Source organism: Stenella coeruleoalba (genome assembly GCF_951394435.1).
Source record: "Stenella coeruleoalba genome assembly, chromosome: 15".
In the NCBI taxonomy this organism is placed as follows: domain Eukaryota; kingdom Metazoa; phylum Chordata; class Mammalia; order Artiodactyla; family Delphinidae; genus Stenella; species Stenella coeruleoalba.
In genome coordinates, this window is record NC_137161.1 from 24326123 (window position 1) to 24343460 (window position 17338).

The 17338-nt window shown below is 48.3% G+C and overlaps 1 protein-coding gene across 8 annotated transcripts in view; it reads left to right on the forward strand.

The window, feature by feature from the left end:
- The window catches only part of PIGU (phosphatidylinositol glycan anchor biosynthesis class U), a 127944-nt gene that overhangs the window by 81866 nt on the left and 28740 nt on the right, over positions 1 to 17338 (forward strand). For 3 of the 8 annotated variants that reach the window (XM_079946524.1, XM_079946523.1, XM_079946521.1), the window contains exons 9-11: positions 1343 to 1486; positions 4230 to 4354; positions 11051 to 11193. In XM_079946524.1, coding sequence (XP_079802650.1) covers positions 1343 to 1486; positions 4230 to 4354; positions 11051 to 11193 — 412 coding nt within the window. The other 5 variants (XM_079946519.1, XM_079946526.1, XM_079946525.1 and 2 more) reach the window with 4 other exon arrangements.

Below are 17338 nucleotides of genomic sequence, written 5' to 3' on the forward strand. Positions count from 1 at the left end.
AGGACCACTGGCTTGATCTAGTGCGATTAAAGAACACTCTCTGGGAACATCCAGAGCAACTACCAGCCTCTGACTGGGAGGTTTTGATTCAATCCGAAACAGTAATGGATGTATTCCTCTATTGCAAGAGGGTCTCCAGCAGTTTTAAAATAAAGCCAATAAAATATGTCAGACTTTTAGAGAAAATCAAAAAGGGTTTGCAGGATGAATTCTGCAGGCATTTCCACATATTCTGTCTGTGATATGCTGAGGAAGGTAACTGCCCAAGCCTGAAGGAACTCACAGCTCAGTGGGTGATAGACACTTAAACCTGCCAGGGTGGGAAAGGGATCTGTGGCAGGCTCCCCTTTGGGATTCTGGGCTGCTTATTTGTGTTAAATCCTGGCTGAGCCTAACAATGACTTAGTAACCTTCAGCTTTTCATGCTCTGCCTCAGATAAGAGTTTATAACGCCGATGAATAACTTTTCCTAGTTCTCTGCTGGTCCACAGATTGTGTTCTTTACCTCATTTCACAGAAAAGGAAATGTAGTTACAGCAGGAAGCAAAGACTTGCCCTGGGTGGAGGCCTTCGTCAGAGAAATCTGACCATGAACTATTGCCTCTCTCTCCCTTTTCATGCTTCACTTGTACTTTTAAAATTGTAAATTGACATCAGTTTCAACCCCTTATATATTTTTTAATGTAATGTAAAATTTTTAGAACGGCCAGAATTGCAGCCAATCTTTATCTGATATAACCAGACAAAAAGTTTTCCAGTTAAACCCTTATTTCTCAAACAAGGTCTGGGATCCTAGCCAGAACCTGGCAGTGGTTCCTCGGGCCCCTAGACGTCTCACTGCAGTGTCAGGCACTCAGTCTTCTGGCTCCTGCTGTGGGCATGTGGAACAAGAATGGGCAGGAACAGGATCTTTGACCTTGTCTTCCAGACAAGTCTTTAGAATGCTCAAAATAGGTATTGTTTATTTCAAACCCATTCCTCTTTTGCTACAGTGCTGGGCATCTCCTGGTTTTGAGCACATATATCTTGGGCAGTAAAAGAGGGGCTGGTCTTTTGATTTCTAGCACGGATCCCTGCCTTGTCTCAGCTCTTTGATGCATGCCAGAGTTTGGTTCAGGCAATATTTTTTATGGGTTATTATTCTCTGTGTCTCTGCCCCTTGTTTTTGTTAATTACGTATATCCCGGTTGCCTGGAGAGCCCCTCACATCCTGACCTCTGTGGAGACAAAGTCATCCTTGACTGCCCAGCAGCGACCAAAGCCTTCAGGAGAAAACCAGGTCAAAGCAGATCATTCATAACTTCTCTGTGTTTTTTCTCTCCCTTTTTTATCTTTATTCCAGACTTTCCGTTCCAGATCTTACTCCAAACATTGGCCTCTTCTGGTACTTCTTTGCAGAGATGTTTGAGCACTTCAGCCTCTTCTTCGTATGTGTGTTTCAGATCAACGTCTTCTTCTACACCATCCCCTTAGCCATAAAGCTAAAGTAAGTGGTTGGACCTGCTGGTTTTTTGTCCACAGAGTCATTTGTAGCTTTACAGGTGCCCTTCAAACTGGGAACATCTGCTATCAGGTTTGTGCCATTTTTGCCCACGGAACCCTGCCCTCAGTCGCTTCAGTGGCTTGGCTGCACGCAGCAATAGAATCACACGTGAGTACAGGGTGCAGAGACAGTGCTTTGGAGCCCTGTATTTCCCCTGGCCTCACTTTGGGGGACTTGAACCCACATTGCTGCTGAGCCCAGTCACTGTTCTAAACAAGAGCAGTGTTGGGGTGTGGAAGGTATCCTTGGAAAAAGTGGATCTTTTTGGATGTTCATCAGCATCCCAGTGACAGTTTGCTCAAAGGGACTCAGGATGTATTAGTTGGGAGGCTGGCTACCTGCAGCTCTGTTTAATCATCTGATCAGTTTCCCTCAAAAGGGTTGCCTATAAAGCTCTCTTCTGCAGTGTAAGAGGGCTAACATGTGTTGTCCATCCCACCTTTCTAGGCTTTTTGACAATATTCATGTCTAACCCTTCCAGCAACTCTTGGAGGTAGGCATTATGTTATTATCACTTCCATTTTATAGTTGAGGAAATTGCCGTTCAGAGAGGTGGAACAATTTTCCCAGGGTCACGCAGTCAGTAAGCATGGAGCAGGGATTCAGACCCAGGTTTGCTTGGCTCCAGAATCTATGCTCAGTCCCCTGCACCATGCCAGGCTCCTGAGAGAGATCACTTATAGTAGGTCCCAGAAATGGTTCTATTATCCTAGCTTCAGAGAAGGGAAAACAGGCACCAACAGGCATAGATATGCCTGTGTGGTCCAGGGAGGCTGGAAGAGTTTGATTTAGATTTTAAGAGCTTGAGTTCTCTGCTCTAACCTTCCTGCCATTCTCCATGGCCAGTGAACCAATGCACATGGTTCCTAGTCTATAAAAGCTCAGAGTCGATGTTTCCTTCCCATGACATAGCCTTGGCCTGGTATCTGACAGAAAACCATTCTTCCTTGGCCCGGCAGGCTCCAGAATCCTGGCAGCCTTACTCAGCCAAGCTCTCCAGCTGTCTGTGGTCCACATTTCCTGCCCTTGTTCTGGTCAGGCCCAGCCACTGGGCTGAGAGAAGCAGGGAGCCTGGAGCACCTTTCCTCACTCTGTGTAGCCAGCTCTCCATCAGCTTCTGTTGTTGGCATGTGAAAGGCCACAGACAGCTCCTGGGTAGACAGTAGCACCACCATCTTGTGACACCCTCCCCTCCACCCAACCCCGGCCAGGACCTCAGAGTTGTGGGGACAGAAGATATGAAGATACCTGACCTCCTCTGCAGCTGCCCTCCTGTGCCTGGATATGAAGTTCCACTCTGGCCCCTGCAGTGCCAGCTTTGTGAGAACAGGCCCTCCAGGGCGCCTCTCCCCAGGCACTGTTGCAGGGGGTTCTGGTCTCCATGTTTTTTGGCACTACATTGTCACTAGCTTTTTCATAGGAATGGTGCAGCTGTTACCAGCTACCTAAGAAGCCCAAAGCCAGTGACTTGGATTAGCTTTAGGAAGATGCTCACTGAGGTAGCTGGACCCTTTCTAGAGGCTACAGGACTGCGTGACTTTGCCAAGCTGAGTTTCTGAGTCATTTGCTATATAGTGTTTGGGTGTGTACACGTTTGTCTCCACATCTCAGATTTACACCCATTGAGTCACCCTGACCTTTGACCTGGAAGAGGAGAATGCCATGCCATTAACCTGAAGAAAACCTTCATGAGCTGGATATCCAGGTCCTGTGCGGAAGTAGGCCACGTGCATGTTGTTTAGGTGTAGCTGAGCAGGGTGCACACCTCGCTTCTTCCTGTTGGCTTCCCTTCAGCACTTGGTCAGTTCTTGGAGGAGCACAGGAGATTGAGTTCTGTCTCATCCTCCCTGATCAGAGCTGTGATCCTGCTGGGCACTCAGGAGAATAGCACTGGTGGTGCTTAGGGGTTCTAGAGACAAACAGCTCCATCACTTACAGACTCTCTTATCTTCTCTGAACCTGATTTCCTCAGCTGCAAATGTGGTGACAGCATTGCCTATCTAGAGGGGTAGTTGAGGTATAGTGAGGATCACATGTAATGATGCAAGAAAAGGGCCTAGCCCAGAACTTTGCACAAGTGAGGGTTCAGGAAATGGTAGGCAGTGTTACTAGTTTAAGGTAACAAGAATTCCAATTCCAGCCCTTAAGAGCGAAAAGCTGCATGCAGCTGTCAGTTCTCTTTCTGGAAAGAAGCTCATCATAGCTAAAGATCTGTAGTCCCCACTGACCCTGTTGTCAGAGAAACAAAGCATCAGCAAGGAGGCACCTCCTGCCCTGGGTGCAGTGTTAGAGGGGCCTCTGGCATGGGTGGCTGCCTGATAACTCTGACAAGCAGTCATTTAAGCCCAGTAATAAAGGGCGCTGACTTCATGTGTTCTCTTCCTCGGCGGCTCCTGGCGGAAGGCCCAGAGCTGGCAGGGGTGGGGCTTGATTGAAACATCTCTGTGGGCTCTTTCTCTAGTGTTTGCTGGGCTCTTCTCACCACCTCTGGGCATCTCTGGGTCCCTGCAGTTTTCTGCTCTGCTGCTTGGCCCGGCCCCATGTCTTGTGGGTAGCAGAGCCAATGCTTCCATGAAGTCCCCTGGAGACTATTTTTGGGTTTCAGGGATGGGGTCAGGAGTCTCTGGGCTGGGCCTGGTCCCTGACCGATCTTCCTCTCTCTGTCTGTCTGCCCTGTCTTACCCAGGGAGCACCCTATCTTCTTCATGTTCATCCAGATTGCCATCATCTCCATCTTCAAGTCCTACCCGACAGTGGGGGATGTGGCCCTCTACATGGCCTTCTTCCCTGTGTGGAACCATCTCTACAGATGTGAGTACTCCCACCTCTCACCCCCTGGTGGCAGATTTGTGTCACCTAGCCCCGGATGAAAACAGCCAGGGAAAAAGGAATTGATAGGCATTTGCTGGGCATCTGCTGTGCTGGCAGCACCAAGAGGGAGACAGTGACATGAGGCACAATATCTGCCTCCTAGATGCTATGGACTAGTGATAATAATACTAGCATTTATTGAGTGCTGTGTACCTGGTCACTGTGATTCTAAGGGTGTTACATGCATTAGCTCATTTTATCTTCACACCAGACTTTGAGGAAAGTATCCCCATTTGCAGAAGAAAAAACTGAAGTACAGAAAGGTAGAGCCACTTGTTCAAGGTCACATGACTGGTAAGTAGTATAGAAGGGCTGGCATTGGAATCCAGATGTGTGATTCTCCAGCCAGCACTGTCCAGTAGGGCTTTCTGTGATGATAGAAATGCCCTATGTCTGCACAGTCCAATAGAGTAACCACTAGTGTGACTGAGAAATGGAATTTTTAATTTAAATTAAATTTACGAAGCCACACATGGCTAGTGGCTATCGTGTTGGACAGTGTGGCACTAGGCCTTGGCTTACCCTTTCCCAGTGCTGCACTGAAAGGTCCATAGAAGACAGATGGGGAATACTAGACTTCCGACCTGCCGTGAAGACCCCTTTAAGCTCTAACCATCCCTTCCTCAGAAGACGGTCTAGCAGTGATCTGGTTGTGCTTTCTAGTATTTCCTAGTGTTTCCCTGAGTCGGGCTCTTTGCCCTCTGTGTGGGTTCTTTTCAGTGTTTGTGGGCTCCCTGAGGGTAGGCTCATGACTCACTTGCCTCTGTGTCCCCAGCACCCAGGATTAAACCTGACACACAGAACAGCTCAACAAATGTTTGTGGATGGGTTTTTTTATATATATATATAATTTTTATTGGAGTATAGTTGATTTACAATATTGTGTTAGTTTCAGTTGTACAGCAAAGTGAATCATTTATACATATATCCACTCTTTTTTTTAAGATTCTTTTCCCATATAGGCCATTACAGAGTATTGAGTAGAGTTCCCTGTGCTATACAGTAGGTCCTTATTAGTTATCAGGTTTTTTTTTTTTTTTTTTTTTTGCAGTACGCGGGCCTCTCACTGGTGTGGCCTTGCCCATTGTGGAGCACAGGCTCCAGACGCGCAGGCTCAGTGGCCACGGCTCACGGGCCCAGCTGCTCCGCGGCATGTGGGATCTTCCCAGACCGGGGCACGAACCTGTGTCCCCTGCATCGGCAGGCGGACTCTCAACCACTGAGCCACCAGGGAAGCCCTGTGGATGGGTTTTTTAAACCTCCCTAATAAAGAGGCAGTGCCAGTGACCCAACACCACTTGATTCTCTAAAACAGGAAGGGAGCTGTTGAACTTTCCTTGCACAGCAAAGTATCAGGAATGAACTCGGGGAGGGTAGGCTTCAGAGGCAGTGAGTCTTTGTTGTTGTTTTGGGGCTGCTGGGTGTCAACCAGGAAGTGAAACTGACCAGCTGCTAGAAAGAAACCTGTCTGTAGGAGTTGGCCTCTGAGCACAGGTAAACAGGTGAGTGGGCAGGACAAGCCAGGCTGCTCCTCCAGGTGACGCCTGGTGGGGCAATGACCAGATGACCAGACTGGAAGCAGGAAGTAGCATCTTCTGTCTGTGGCATCCTCATTGCACAGACAAGAATCACCCAGTCCAGTGGGCTCAGAGTCAGCTTGGCAAGTCACAAGAGCACAAGACATGTGAACATACCCCAGTTTGTGACAGGGTGAGTCTTGGGGATGTTGATTCTCTTTCCCCCAAGACAGAGTCCTTTTTAGCTGTCTCTCCCACACAGGGCATCTGCCCCCGGTAAGATCTTTCATCCCATATTGCTGAACACAGTCTGGAGCCAGACCACCTTGAGTCTGAATCCTGGCTTTCCCATTACTAGCAAGTTATTTAACCTTTCTGAGCCTCCCGTTATTTCATCTGTCAGATAGAGGGAATATCTTTCATGAGTGTTTTAAGTTTGAGAAAAAATAAATGTAAATAGCACCACATTTATTATTAGTAGTAATAATTACACAGAGGGGTCTGCTGCATAGTTTCATCATCAAAGCTTCAGGCTCAGTAGCCAGTCATTCAGAGTCATTGAAATAAACATATTTTTCAAAACTTGAAATGAACTATTTTATGCCCTCTGGGATGTTGAGGCACAAAAAAATAAGGATGGGCTTTCTGGAAACCTGGATGAGCTAGTAGATGCTGTTGCTGGCTGGCTGGGCAAGTTCAGCTTGTCTGAAAGTCCTGCAGAGAGGGTTGGCTGCCACCCCTGGAGGTGCAGCTCCTGCAGCAGAGAATATTCAGGCTTGGAGTGTCTGTTTGGGGCATGACAGCTGTGAGTCATTACATTCATGTGGGAGCATCTTCAGCCTGGTCCTGTGGACATGTGAGTGGAGATTTTATGAAGTCTTTACGCCTAGGTTGAATATATTCAGACTTTTAATGTGGTTAAGAATTCAGTTTAAACATGAGTTACCAGTGCCAGCATGCCTGCTCGCACATTCACCATTTTATTTTCCTGTCCTGCTCAATGGGGAGAAGAGGCACGTGGGCCCTTCCCTGAGTGCAGGTCCCAGATACCGGGACTCTGTGGTGCTTGGGGCCAGGATGAATCATACAGACACACAATTGCGGTGTTAGGGAACAGCCTGCTGGCAGAAGCCATGCCAGCCTGCAGTGGTCCAGCTCAAAGAGCCAGTTACCAAAGGGATGGATTTTGTGAGTGTGTGTGTGTATGTTTTGTTTTTATTAAACTATTGTATAAAGATAAAAGAATATTGATTTAAAAATACTCATTGGGGCTTCCCTGGTGGCGCAGTGGTTGAGAGTCCGCCTGCCAATGCAGGGGACACAGGTTCGTGCCCCAGTCTGGGAAGATCCCACATGCTGCGGAGCGGCTGGGCCTGTGAGCCATGGCCACTGAGCCTGCGCGTCCGGAGCCTGTGCTCCGCAACGGGAGAGGCCACAACAGTGAGAGGCCTGTGTACCGCAAACAAACAAACAAACAAACAACAACAAAAAAAATTAATTATAAAATGTAATAATACAATAAATTCCCATGTACCCAGCACCTAGTTTAAGAAAAGAAACATCACCACATCCTTTGAAGTCCCTAAATCCCCTCTGTGCCCCTCTCAGTGACACTGGATTCTTTCAGTGGAATTTTATTTCTGAATGCCTGAGGCTCAGAGAGGGAAAGTGACTTGCCTGAAGTTTCAGTTTGTCAGTGGTGGAGCGACAGATCCGATGAAATCACCCAGTGAACTTGGGGAATCTGATTCCATCTGGCCTAGCACGTCTGATGAAGGGTGAACCGTTGCATCTCATCAGGCCCTGGACATCTCTGACATCTCCGACACCTCCTGGTGCCTGGAACAAGCCGTCCTGTGCCCCAGGTCCCTGGCTCCATCTGCTCTGGCATATACCTGTAATCCTCTGGCCTGTCATCCAGCAAGAGTGAGTAGCAGCTCCCCAGTCCTGCAAAGGTCACCACAGGCCAGAAGCCAACTGGATGCTGGTGACAGTTCCTCCAGGCACATGAGACTGTATCTTCGCAGCTTTGTGTGATTGCACCCAGGAGCTGCATGTGAGCCTCTCTCAGTCTCTGCACTTGGTCACCTTCTTGTCACCTGGTCTGAAATCCAGAGTGGCTAGAGGCATGGAACAAAGACCTACCCTGCGCTATCAGGCCACAGGAGTTTTATATTAGGAATAGTGTATATTCTTTTCAGCAAAATAATTTCCAGGGGATCAAAAAGAACCACTGAGAAATGTAAATAGTGATGTTGGAGTGGAGGAATGTTAAATAGGTATGTTCTTTCTTGAGGTTGTAACACTATTTAATAATAATAACAATAATAATAATTCTCAGCGCACACATCCCTTTTCCCAGACTTCTGTTTCTGGGAGCAAGGACAAGGCTTCTGACAGGTCTCAGAAAGGCTTGAGTCAGGGCTTTCACCTCTCAGCTTTGAAAACCCAGAATTGTGGAAATTTCAGATCAGAAAAGAGGACCTTGCAAGCCCTCCAAGCCATGTTTCCAAATTGTAGGATTTCACGGACCACTAACATTTCAAAAAATTCTGGTGACAGAGTTGCCAACTTTTTATTTTTCTGAAGACATGAAAACAGTCAACTACTAGTCATTCATCCCCATTTCATAAAGGAAAATACTTTTTAACAACAGCAACAGGCAACAAGATACCTATCATTTCTTAAGAAAGAATGAAGCTTAAGTTGAAAACATTCAGCTTTAATAAGAACTCTGAACTACCTTCTCCTTATTCTCACTGTGACACTGACCAGTGAAGTCTCTGTTGCAGACCATTATGGGCCTCTTATTTGGCAAAGGTCTGCAGCTGTAATCTAGTGGCTCAGAGCCTTGGCTGCATGTTGGAATCACCAGGGAAGCTTTTAGAAACCAATATGAGGTACTTCCCTGGTGGCACAGTGGTTAAGAATCCACCTGCCATTGCAGGGGACACGGGTTCGATCCCTGGTCCGGGAAGATCCCACATGCCGTGGAGCAACTAAGCCCGTGCACCGCAACTACTGAGCCCGCGTGCCATAACTACTAAAGCCCACGAGACTAGAGCCTGTGCTCCGCAACAAGAGAAGCCGCTGCAATGAGAAGCTCATGCATTGCAACGAAGAGGACCCCCTGCTCGCCGCAACTTGAGAAAGCCCGCACTCAGCAACAAAGAACCAAGGCAACCAAAAATAAATTAAAAAATTAAAAAACCAATATGGATGCCTGGGCCCCACCCCTATAGACTCTGATTTACTTAGTCTGGGTGAGGCTCCCCATGTTAGTTCATTTTACAACCAGAATTGAGAACCTTGTCTGTAATCCAGTCCCCTTTCCAATGCATGAACCCCAAGTTTAGCATTTCAACCAAGTCATTGTACAACTGAGACAAGAGGCCTTAAGGATCGGGGGTTTCCCCATCTCTTAAGTATCCCAAAACTCTGACTTGGGAGAAGGGATTTCCTGAAGGTCAGGATCAGAGAGGGGAAGGGAACTTCCATTCACTAAGTGCCTGCCGGGAACCAGACCTAAGATTTTTTTTTATAAGTGGTAATTTTTTTAAAAATATATTATTTTAATTAAGTTTAAATAATATTTATTATTTTATTTAAAAATATAATAAAGTGTAAAGAAAGAAACAATAATAGTATATAATCCTATTGTCAGATATCCCCTAGTGAATTAAAAGAAAAAAAAAAGTACAGTGTGATAGGCAGAATAATGTCCCCTCCTTGCCCCCCACAAAGATATCCATCTCATAATCCCCAGAACCTGCGACTATATCACCTTACATGACAAAAGGGCCTTCAGATGGGGAGATTATCCTGGGTTATCCAGGTGGGCCCAGTGTAATCACAAGGGCCTTTAAGAGTGGAAGAGGTAGAGGCAGTGGGTATATGGGAAATCTTTACCTTCTGCTCAGTTTTGCTGTGAACCTAAAACTGCTCTAAAAACTGAAGTCCAAAAAAAAAAAGTGGAAGAGGGAGGCAAAAGAGGAGGCCATAGTGATACAACGTGAGAAGGACTTAATCCGACATTGCTGGTTGAAGATGGAGGGAGTCATGAGCCACGAATGCAGGCAGCTTCTACATGCCGCACAGGCAAGCAAGTGGACTCTCTCCTAGAGCCACCAGAGTCTGTGGACTTCTGACCTCCCAAAATGTAAGATAATAAATTATATTGTTTAAGCCACTAAGTTCGTGGTAATTTGTTACCATAGCAATGGAAAACACACAGTAATACATCTGTGCCAGCTTTTCCACACAACTTGTTTAGTTCATGGAACACTCCCATGAAGTAGGCATTTTAGCCCTATTTTAGAGATGGGGAAGCTGAGACTCTGAGAAACTTGGTGGCAGAGCAGGAATTTTCACCAAAGTCTCTCTGAAGCCGAGGCTGTGCCTTCCCCCAGCGGAACTCAGCCTGCCTGCCCACGGACCACCCTGTGTAGCAGGTCCTCCCTGGAGCGTTAGGGGGAGCTTTCTCCCTGGTGGGGTTCCGCATTCCTTCCGGGGGTAGAGGGTGAGGTTAGAGAGGGAGGGTGTCAAAAAGAGACTTTTAAATCGTCTAAGGAAGAGTGAGGGACATTTGAAGAGCAGGGCAGGAGACTTAAGACGTGAATTGAGGAGAATGGAAAATGTATTCCTAAGACCCAGGGCTGTGGCACCATAGAGATACTGAGAGGTTCATGCTGCCATTTCCATCCATGATTCACTGGTCAGATAGCACCCTGCTTGGGGACAGGAGAGGAGCTACTCTTGGACACCCCGGGATTGGGGGTTAGAGGGCAGTGTCTTGCTGAAGTGCCTCCTTGTGGTGCCCAGAGGCATTCACAGCTTGCCGACTGTAGCCAGCCGAGCCCACAGTGGGAGGTAGAGTCCAAATCTAGGACCTCTCGCCAGCTTTGGGTGTGAGGAACCATTGCCACGGGTCTGAGGTCTGCGTCTTGGCGCCCTGGCACCTCTGAGTTTGTGTGTGTTGGGGAGGGAATGGCGGGGGGTTCTGCCTTTGAGCTACACCAAGCTCTTCGTGGGCCACTCTGTCCTGCAGGGCCGTCACTGCAAGGAAAGGGCCCCAGCGGGAGTCAGCCCTGGGCTAACTGACCATCGTCTGTCTTTGCAGTCCTGCGAAACGTATTCGTCCTCGCCTGCATCATCATCATCTGCTCCCTCCTCTTCCCTGTCCTGTGGCACCTCTGGATTTATGCAGGAAGTGCCAACTCCAATTTCTTTTATGCCATCACACTGACCTTCAACGTTGGGCAGGTAAGAGTCAAGGGCAGCACAGGGACAGGGATTCATTTTGTAGCCTCAGACATTCGACCTGGGCCCTGGGTTCTGCCAAATAGGGTTTTGGAACGAGGATGAGGCCCCATAGAGAAGGTAGGTCAGTAAGAGCAGCAGGGGAAGCTGAATTTGGCTAAAGTTTGTTGCGTTGAATTCTCAGAGCAAGCCTGTGAGACAGTGTTATCCGTATTTTACAAATGGGAACCAAGGCTCACAGAGGTTGTCGATTGTCCAAGGTCATTGGAGGAGGCAAGAACCAAGTTCAGAAGAAGACTCAGTTCCTGAGGCCACCCTCTTTCTGTGATCGCCTGAGCTGCGCGGCCCCTGGAGTGGCTGCAGTGTGCGAGGGCTGGTAGGGGGGGACAGGCAAAGGGGAGGAGAGACTTTCCAGACTTCACAGCAGCGGGAGCAAAGGCAGAGAGATGAGGAATAGTTTGGTCCAGCTGCTGGGCGCGTCTGGAGCAGAAACTGTGCAGCTGGGAGTAGCAGGAGAGGAGGCTGAGCGGGTCCCAGAATGAGAAGTACCAGCAAGGAGCTCCGACCTTCCTCTGGTCCAGGGAGAGCCTCTCCCTTGGGGCCATAGAACAGTGGTTCTCAGCATCAGAATCACAGGGGGTAGCTTGTTAAAAAATGTGGATTCTGTTAATATGTTTTAAATCCTGTGCTTATGTTACGACTGTCACAATCACGTGGCTTTGTTAAAAAAAAAAAAGCATTCCCTGATCCTGCTCCCAGACGCGATGATTGGAATTTGTGTTTTTAACAAGCTCTCCAGAGATGCTGTTGCAGGTGGTTTAGCAAACTTCCCTGAAGTCCCCTCATCCACTGTGCTGCGTTCCCTCATGTCCGCTCTGTCCTAATTGTTGAGTCAAGGTCTTACGAGAATCACTTGTACCGTTTACCATTTCAATTGTCATTGGCACAGCCTGGCATTTCCTGTGCATAATGGACGGGATGGGAAGCAAGGCTCGCCTGAAAGACCAGTGATGCCAGTGAATAATCCCCAGGGAGATGCTTGCCTCCAAGGTTAGCTGCTGGGAAAGAAGAAGGGAGTTAGGGCTCTTGCAGTGACTGATGGGTCTGGTATTTCCTGCATGGACATTTCTGGACAACTAATGTCCAGTCCAGCTATTTATCTTGGTTTGTGTACAGCAGAAAGAAAGATGGAGGAGGGCCCTGTAGCCTGGATAGGACCAGGCCAGGGGGTCTGTTCTGCTGTCACACACACAGGTTACTGATGGCGGATGCTCAGCCCTTCCTACCTGTGTCCACGCAAAACAGAAATCTGCAGGGTGCAACTTAGTACCTTGAATAAATCCAAAAGGTTGTTCTGGCTCTTCTGTCTTGCTGAAATCCCCTTACTTTTCCTTTGAAAGTGATGACTGGCATGTGAGGGCATTGGGCCTACCCTGGGCCTCTGGGGAGCTTGGCAAGCTCCACTGAAATAGTCCACACAGCTTGCTGTCAGGTCATGAGTGTTGAGTGTGGGTCAGGAGTACAAGTTGCAGTGATTATGAAGTATCCATGGAACTTGCCAGATAACAGCTTTTTCCCTAGGACTGCCTTTATGAGAAAAGGCTCTCTGAAATTGGCATGGGAGATGTTTGCAAGTTGTCAGGTGCCATCAAAGGCAGGAGAAAAAAAAAAGGCAGGAGAAACTGAATTGTTGGAAAAAGGGGGATGGGGATGGGGGTGGGTACAGAGGCCAAGTAGATGGAGGGTTTTAGTGACTGAGCTACAGAGAAAAACCAGGTTGATCTCTTGGCATTGTCCTTTATCTTTTTCAAAAATCTCTTTTAAATGTATTTTTAATCATACAAATAACACATGAATTCATTATTGCCAGGGAAAAGAAGTCAAACAAAATAGAAGCATATGGAATGAAAAGTAAAGATTCGCCTGGGTGCCATCCCTTTCCACCCTAGGGCAGATGTGATCGTTAGAATCAGTTTGGTCTGTGTCTTTGCAGACTTCCTCTGTGCGTTTACAGACAGCTGAGTCCATAAGCAAACACAAAGACATCCCACTCTAAGTACTGTTCTTTGACTTGCTGTTTTTCACTTAATGATCTCACCTTGAGATCATGTTTTTTAACAGCTCTGTGATATCCCTCCTGTGGGAGGATGTCCTATGATTTTTACGACTGGGTAGGCCACTACTGATAGACATTGAGGTTGCTTCTGGTGATTTCACTATTATAAACGGAAGAGCCCTGCATATCCCTCCACATACTCTTGTATACACATGCCAGTATTTTCTCAGATAGATTCCAGGTGGTGGGATTTGCTGGGTCAGAGGGCATAAGCATTGTACCTTTTGGCAGATTTTGCCAATTTGCCCTTCAGACAGGTCATACCAGCCTCCAGACCTCCCGGCAGCAGGCCAGGTGTGTATAAGCTGGAAGTTTGTTCAGACATCCAGCACACCTGTGTCGTCGGCCTGCTCGGGTCCGGCTTTGTGCTCTGAGCCAGAGACAATTCTGTTGGGTCAAATGCTTTCTGGGACTGCTGGCTTTGGGCTTTGTTGCTGCTGCTGCCACATCACTAAAGGGGTATATCAGAGAGGGGCACTTACTCACCAAGGCAGTCACTCGAGTCACATCCTCGTCCTGGAGCATTAACTGAGCTAGAAGAGCACCCCTCATCATGAGGGTTATACTACCCTAGCCCTGCGGCCTGTTGGGAGCCACAGAGAGCAAATAGACATTTAGGATTTTAGTTAAATGTCACCTCCCCAGAGAGACCTTCTTTGGGGTTTCCCCACCCCACGGCCTCTTTCTTGGCCTCCTGTTTGTTTCCTTCACAGTACTTACCTGATCTGCAACCCCACGTCATTTACCTGCTTCTCTCTCTGCCTCTCCCACTAGCCTGTGAGCTTCACGAAGGCAGAGATCCACCTCTCCTACCCACTGCAGGGTCCCCAACCACCTGATCAGTGCTTGGCACAGAGCAGTTGTTTAGCAAATATTTGTGGAATGAACCAAAGAGAGCCAGGGAGAACATCATGTGATGAATGTGCAGAGTGTAACCGCTGGAGGAACCCAGAGGCAACAAGATCACCTTCCCTGTTGAGTGGTCAGAGAAAGCCATAGGGATGAGGAATAGGGGCTGAACCTTCCAGACTCAGAGAGGGGGAGGGGGAGAGGGTGGGAGATGGGCAGGATGGGGGCCAAGTCACCCCTACTGGATAATGTCAAGGGATGGCAGCTCTGTCCCCAACCTTTCTCTCACTTCTGCCAGAACCTGGTCTCTTTGGCCAGTGAAGCCCCTGCATGTCATCCACAGCCCAATCCAGCTCAGCTTCCATCTAACCTACAGTCATTGCTTCCGGTGAGATGTGTGGCATTCAGAGTGTGTCCTCAGTCCCACAGCCTGCTCTTCTCAGCTCTTCTAGCTGCAGCGGTGCCTTTTAGTCACCTGGTCCTTATTCTCCCCTCCCTGGACAAGACAGATCAGAGCTGTCCTGGGAATCAGATGAGTACAGATTTTTAGCAGGCGTTCAGAGTCAGGCCCATCATTGCTGCGTCCGCAGCTGAATGTAGAGAACATCTCGGCCTGGAGATTTTATGTCCTGCTCTGTTTGAGTCGGTCAGTTCTGTGCTTCATAATAGAAAAAATCATCAGTAATTATTAATGACAGTGGCAGGTAAACCAGTGACTTAGGCCCCATCCTTCCTCTGGGGCCATTAAATATTTTTCAGCTTGTGGCACAGATCATTTACTAATTATAATTGTGCCTGAGAGTCAGTAACCAGGAAATGACAACAGTAAACCACCCATAGATGCATAGAGTGTGTGTGTCTCACACGTACATGTGAGAGAGAGAAGGAGAAGGAGGGATTAGATGGATTGGTTGACTGCGGTCCCCCCGTACTCAGTCACTGCGTGACCTTCAGCAAGTGACTGAACCTCTCAGGGTTGCAGGTGATAACCCCACCTCTCGGGGGTAAGAGGATTTGTATGTTGACACATGTTGACATGGGAAGTAGCTTGAGCAATGTGCTCATCAAATACCCAGAGCAAATTCCTAAGGAAACATTCAGACCTGGAAACCAAGGGAAGGAGAACAATCCTCATCTCTTTTTTTTTTTTTAAACCCTTTTCTTCTGCAGGTCAGAGACCAGCAGAAAGATGATGGTCATGTAGGATTAGATGTAAACAAAAAGGAATGTTTAAAATTTAGCTTTATTAAGAGTAAGGTAAAATGTTCCACTTACCCTAATTCAAGTTAAAAATAGGTAACATAGGGCTTTCCTGGTGGCGCAGTGGTTGAGAGTCCGCCTGGCGATGCAGGGGACACGGGTTCGTGCCCCGGTCCGGGAAGATCCCACATGCCACGGAGCGGCTGGGCCCGTGAGCCATGGCCGCTGAGCCTGCGTGTCCGGAGCCTGTGCTCCACAACGGGAGAGGCCACAACAGTGAGAGGCCCGCGTACCACAAAAAAAAAACAACAAAATAATAACAGGTAACATAAGGAAATCTTTCCCTAAACTTATAATTAATAGTGGCTCATGTTTTAAGAACGCTTACGAGGGACCAGGCCCATGTGATCCCTTTAGTCTTTTGGATCATGTGCTTGTCCAGCCTTCTGGACCTTTCTTTGTGTGTTGACATGACCTTGTCTGTTCATGGAGGAGGAGTTTTATCTGTGTGTGTGTTTTATTGTTGGCAGCATGATGAAAGTATGACTTTTTTTCCTTTTAATGAAACGTCTTCATGATCTCTCCTTGTTTGAACATGAGAGGAAGCTCCTTCCTGTTTCAGTCCTGCATGTGCGGACTCACCATGCCTGATGTAGCTACTCCCCTACTGACAGCCCTTCAAGCTGTTTTCCTTTTTTATTATGATGAAGAATTGACTTAATCCTCATAACAGCCCTCTGAGGGAGGCACTGCTATTATCATCTCAGATGCAAATGAAGCAGCTGAGGCTGGGAAGTCACGCAGTTGCGGAGCGGTGTGTTTATTGATACCCTGTTTCTTGTGCCCTCTCAGTAGACTGTGGGTTCCACTGGGGCAGCCCCCAGGCCTGTCTTGTTCACGACTGTATCCCCAACACCCAGAAGAAAGGAATGACCAGAAACCACAATTTCTAACCAATGATCTCACACAAAATTGCACATACACCCTGACCTCCCAGTTCCAGTCTCTGCGTTGGTCAGAGCTGGGCCTGTGGCAGGTCCTCCTGCTGGATTCCTGGGGAGTCAGAGCCAGAACCCCCTTCCCCTCTCATCCAGGCCCCAAGAGCCCCACTCCTGCTCATGTCTGCATCCAAAACAGACTCCCTGGTGGCTCCCCTCTGCCCTTCCCAGCAGGGCCTGGATCGCTGCACAAGCCGCTGCCACCTCACTCCTGACCCCGTCCTTGTGGTGCAGACCCATAGATACTGGGCTGGCCCTGCTTTGGCTGTTCTGCCCTGAGGTCTTGGCACCAAGCCTCTGGCACGTTGGGCCCCGCTCAGGACTTGCTCATTCACTCCAGCACAAGGGAAACCGCAGTCCTGTCTCCTGGAATTACGTTTCCATTAGCCTGGTGTGTCACTATTGGGAAGGGACCAGTGAGGAAATGTGTGGGGACGTGTTGGGCAGATCGCTAGTGATTCAGTGGCGTGGAGCACGCATTTGTGGACAGACGGGCTAATTTCAGGTTCATCCCCGTGGGTTGTGTATGGCCCTAGCTGGAAGATTTGTTCCTCCTGACATGAGGCGCCAGTGGCCCAGGCTGGAACCCTCGTCCTCATCCAGCTGGATGTGCATGTTTGCTTTGCTTTTCTTAGCTGGTGGCATTTTGTCGAGGTCTTAGTTCATTCCTTTGTCCCTCCCGTCCTCAGACTTTTAGCTCAGCACTCAGCATCCCAAGCTTGATTCTCCCAGGCCCTTCCCCACTCCCTCTCCTACCCCCACAGCAAGAGTGATGTGAAAAGCCCGAGCTAAACACAGGGGGTCAAGGCCAGCAGGAAGGCCTGGGCTTCAGTGGCCCGAACTCCACAGTGACTCTCAGCCCCATCCCTGCCCAGCTCACTGGATCTCAGGCGAGTCACATAACTCCTTGGACCTAATTTATGGATTTGCAAATATTGGGTTGGCCAAAAAGTTCATTCGGGTTTTTAGGCACTCTGCTAGGGGT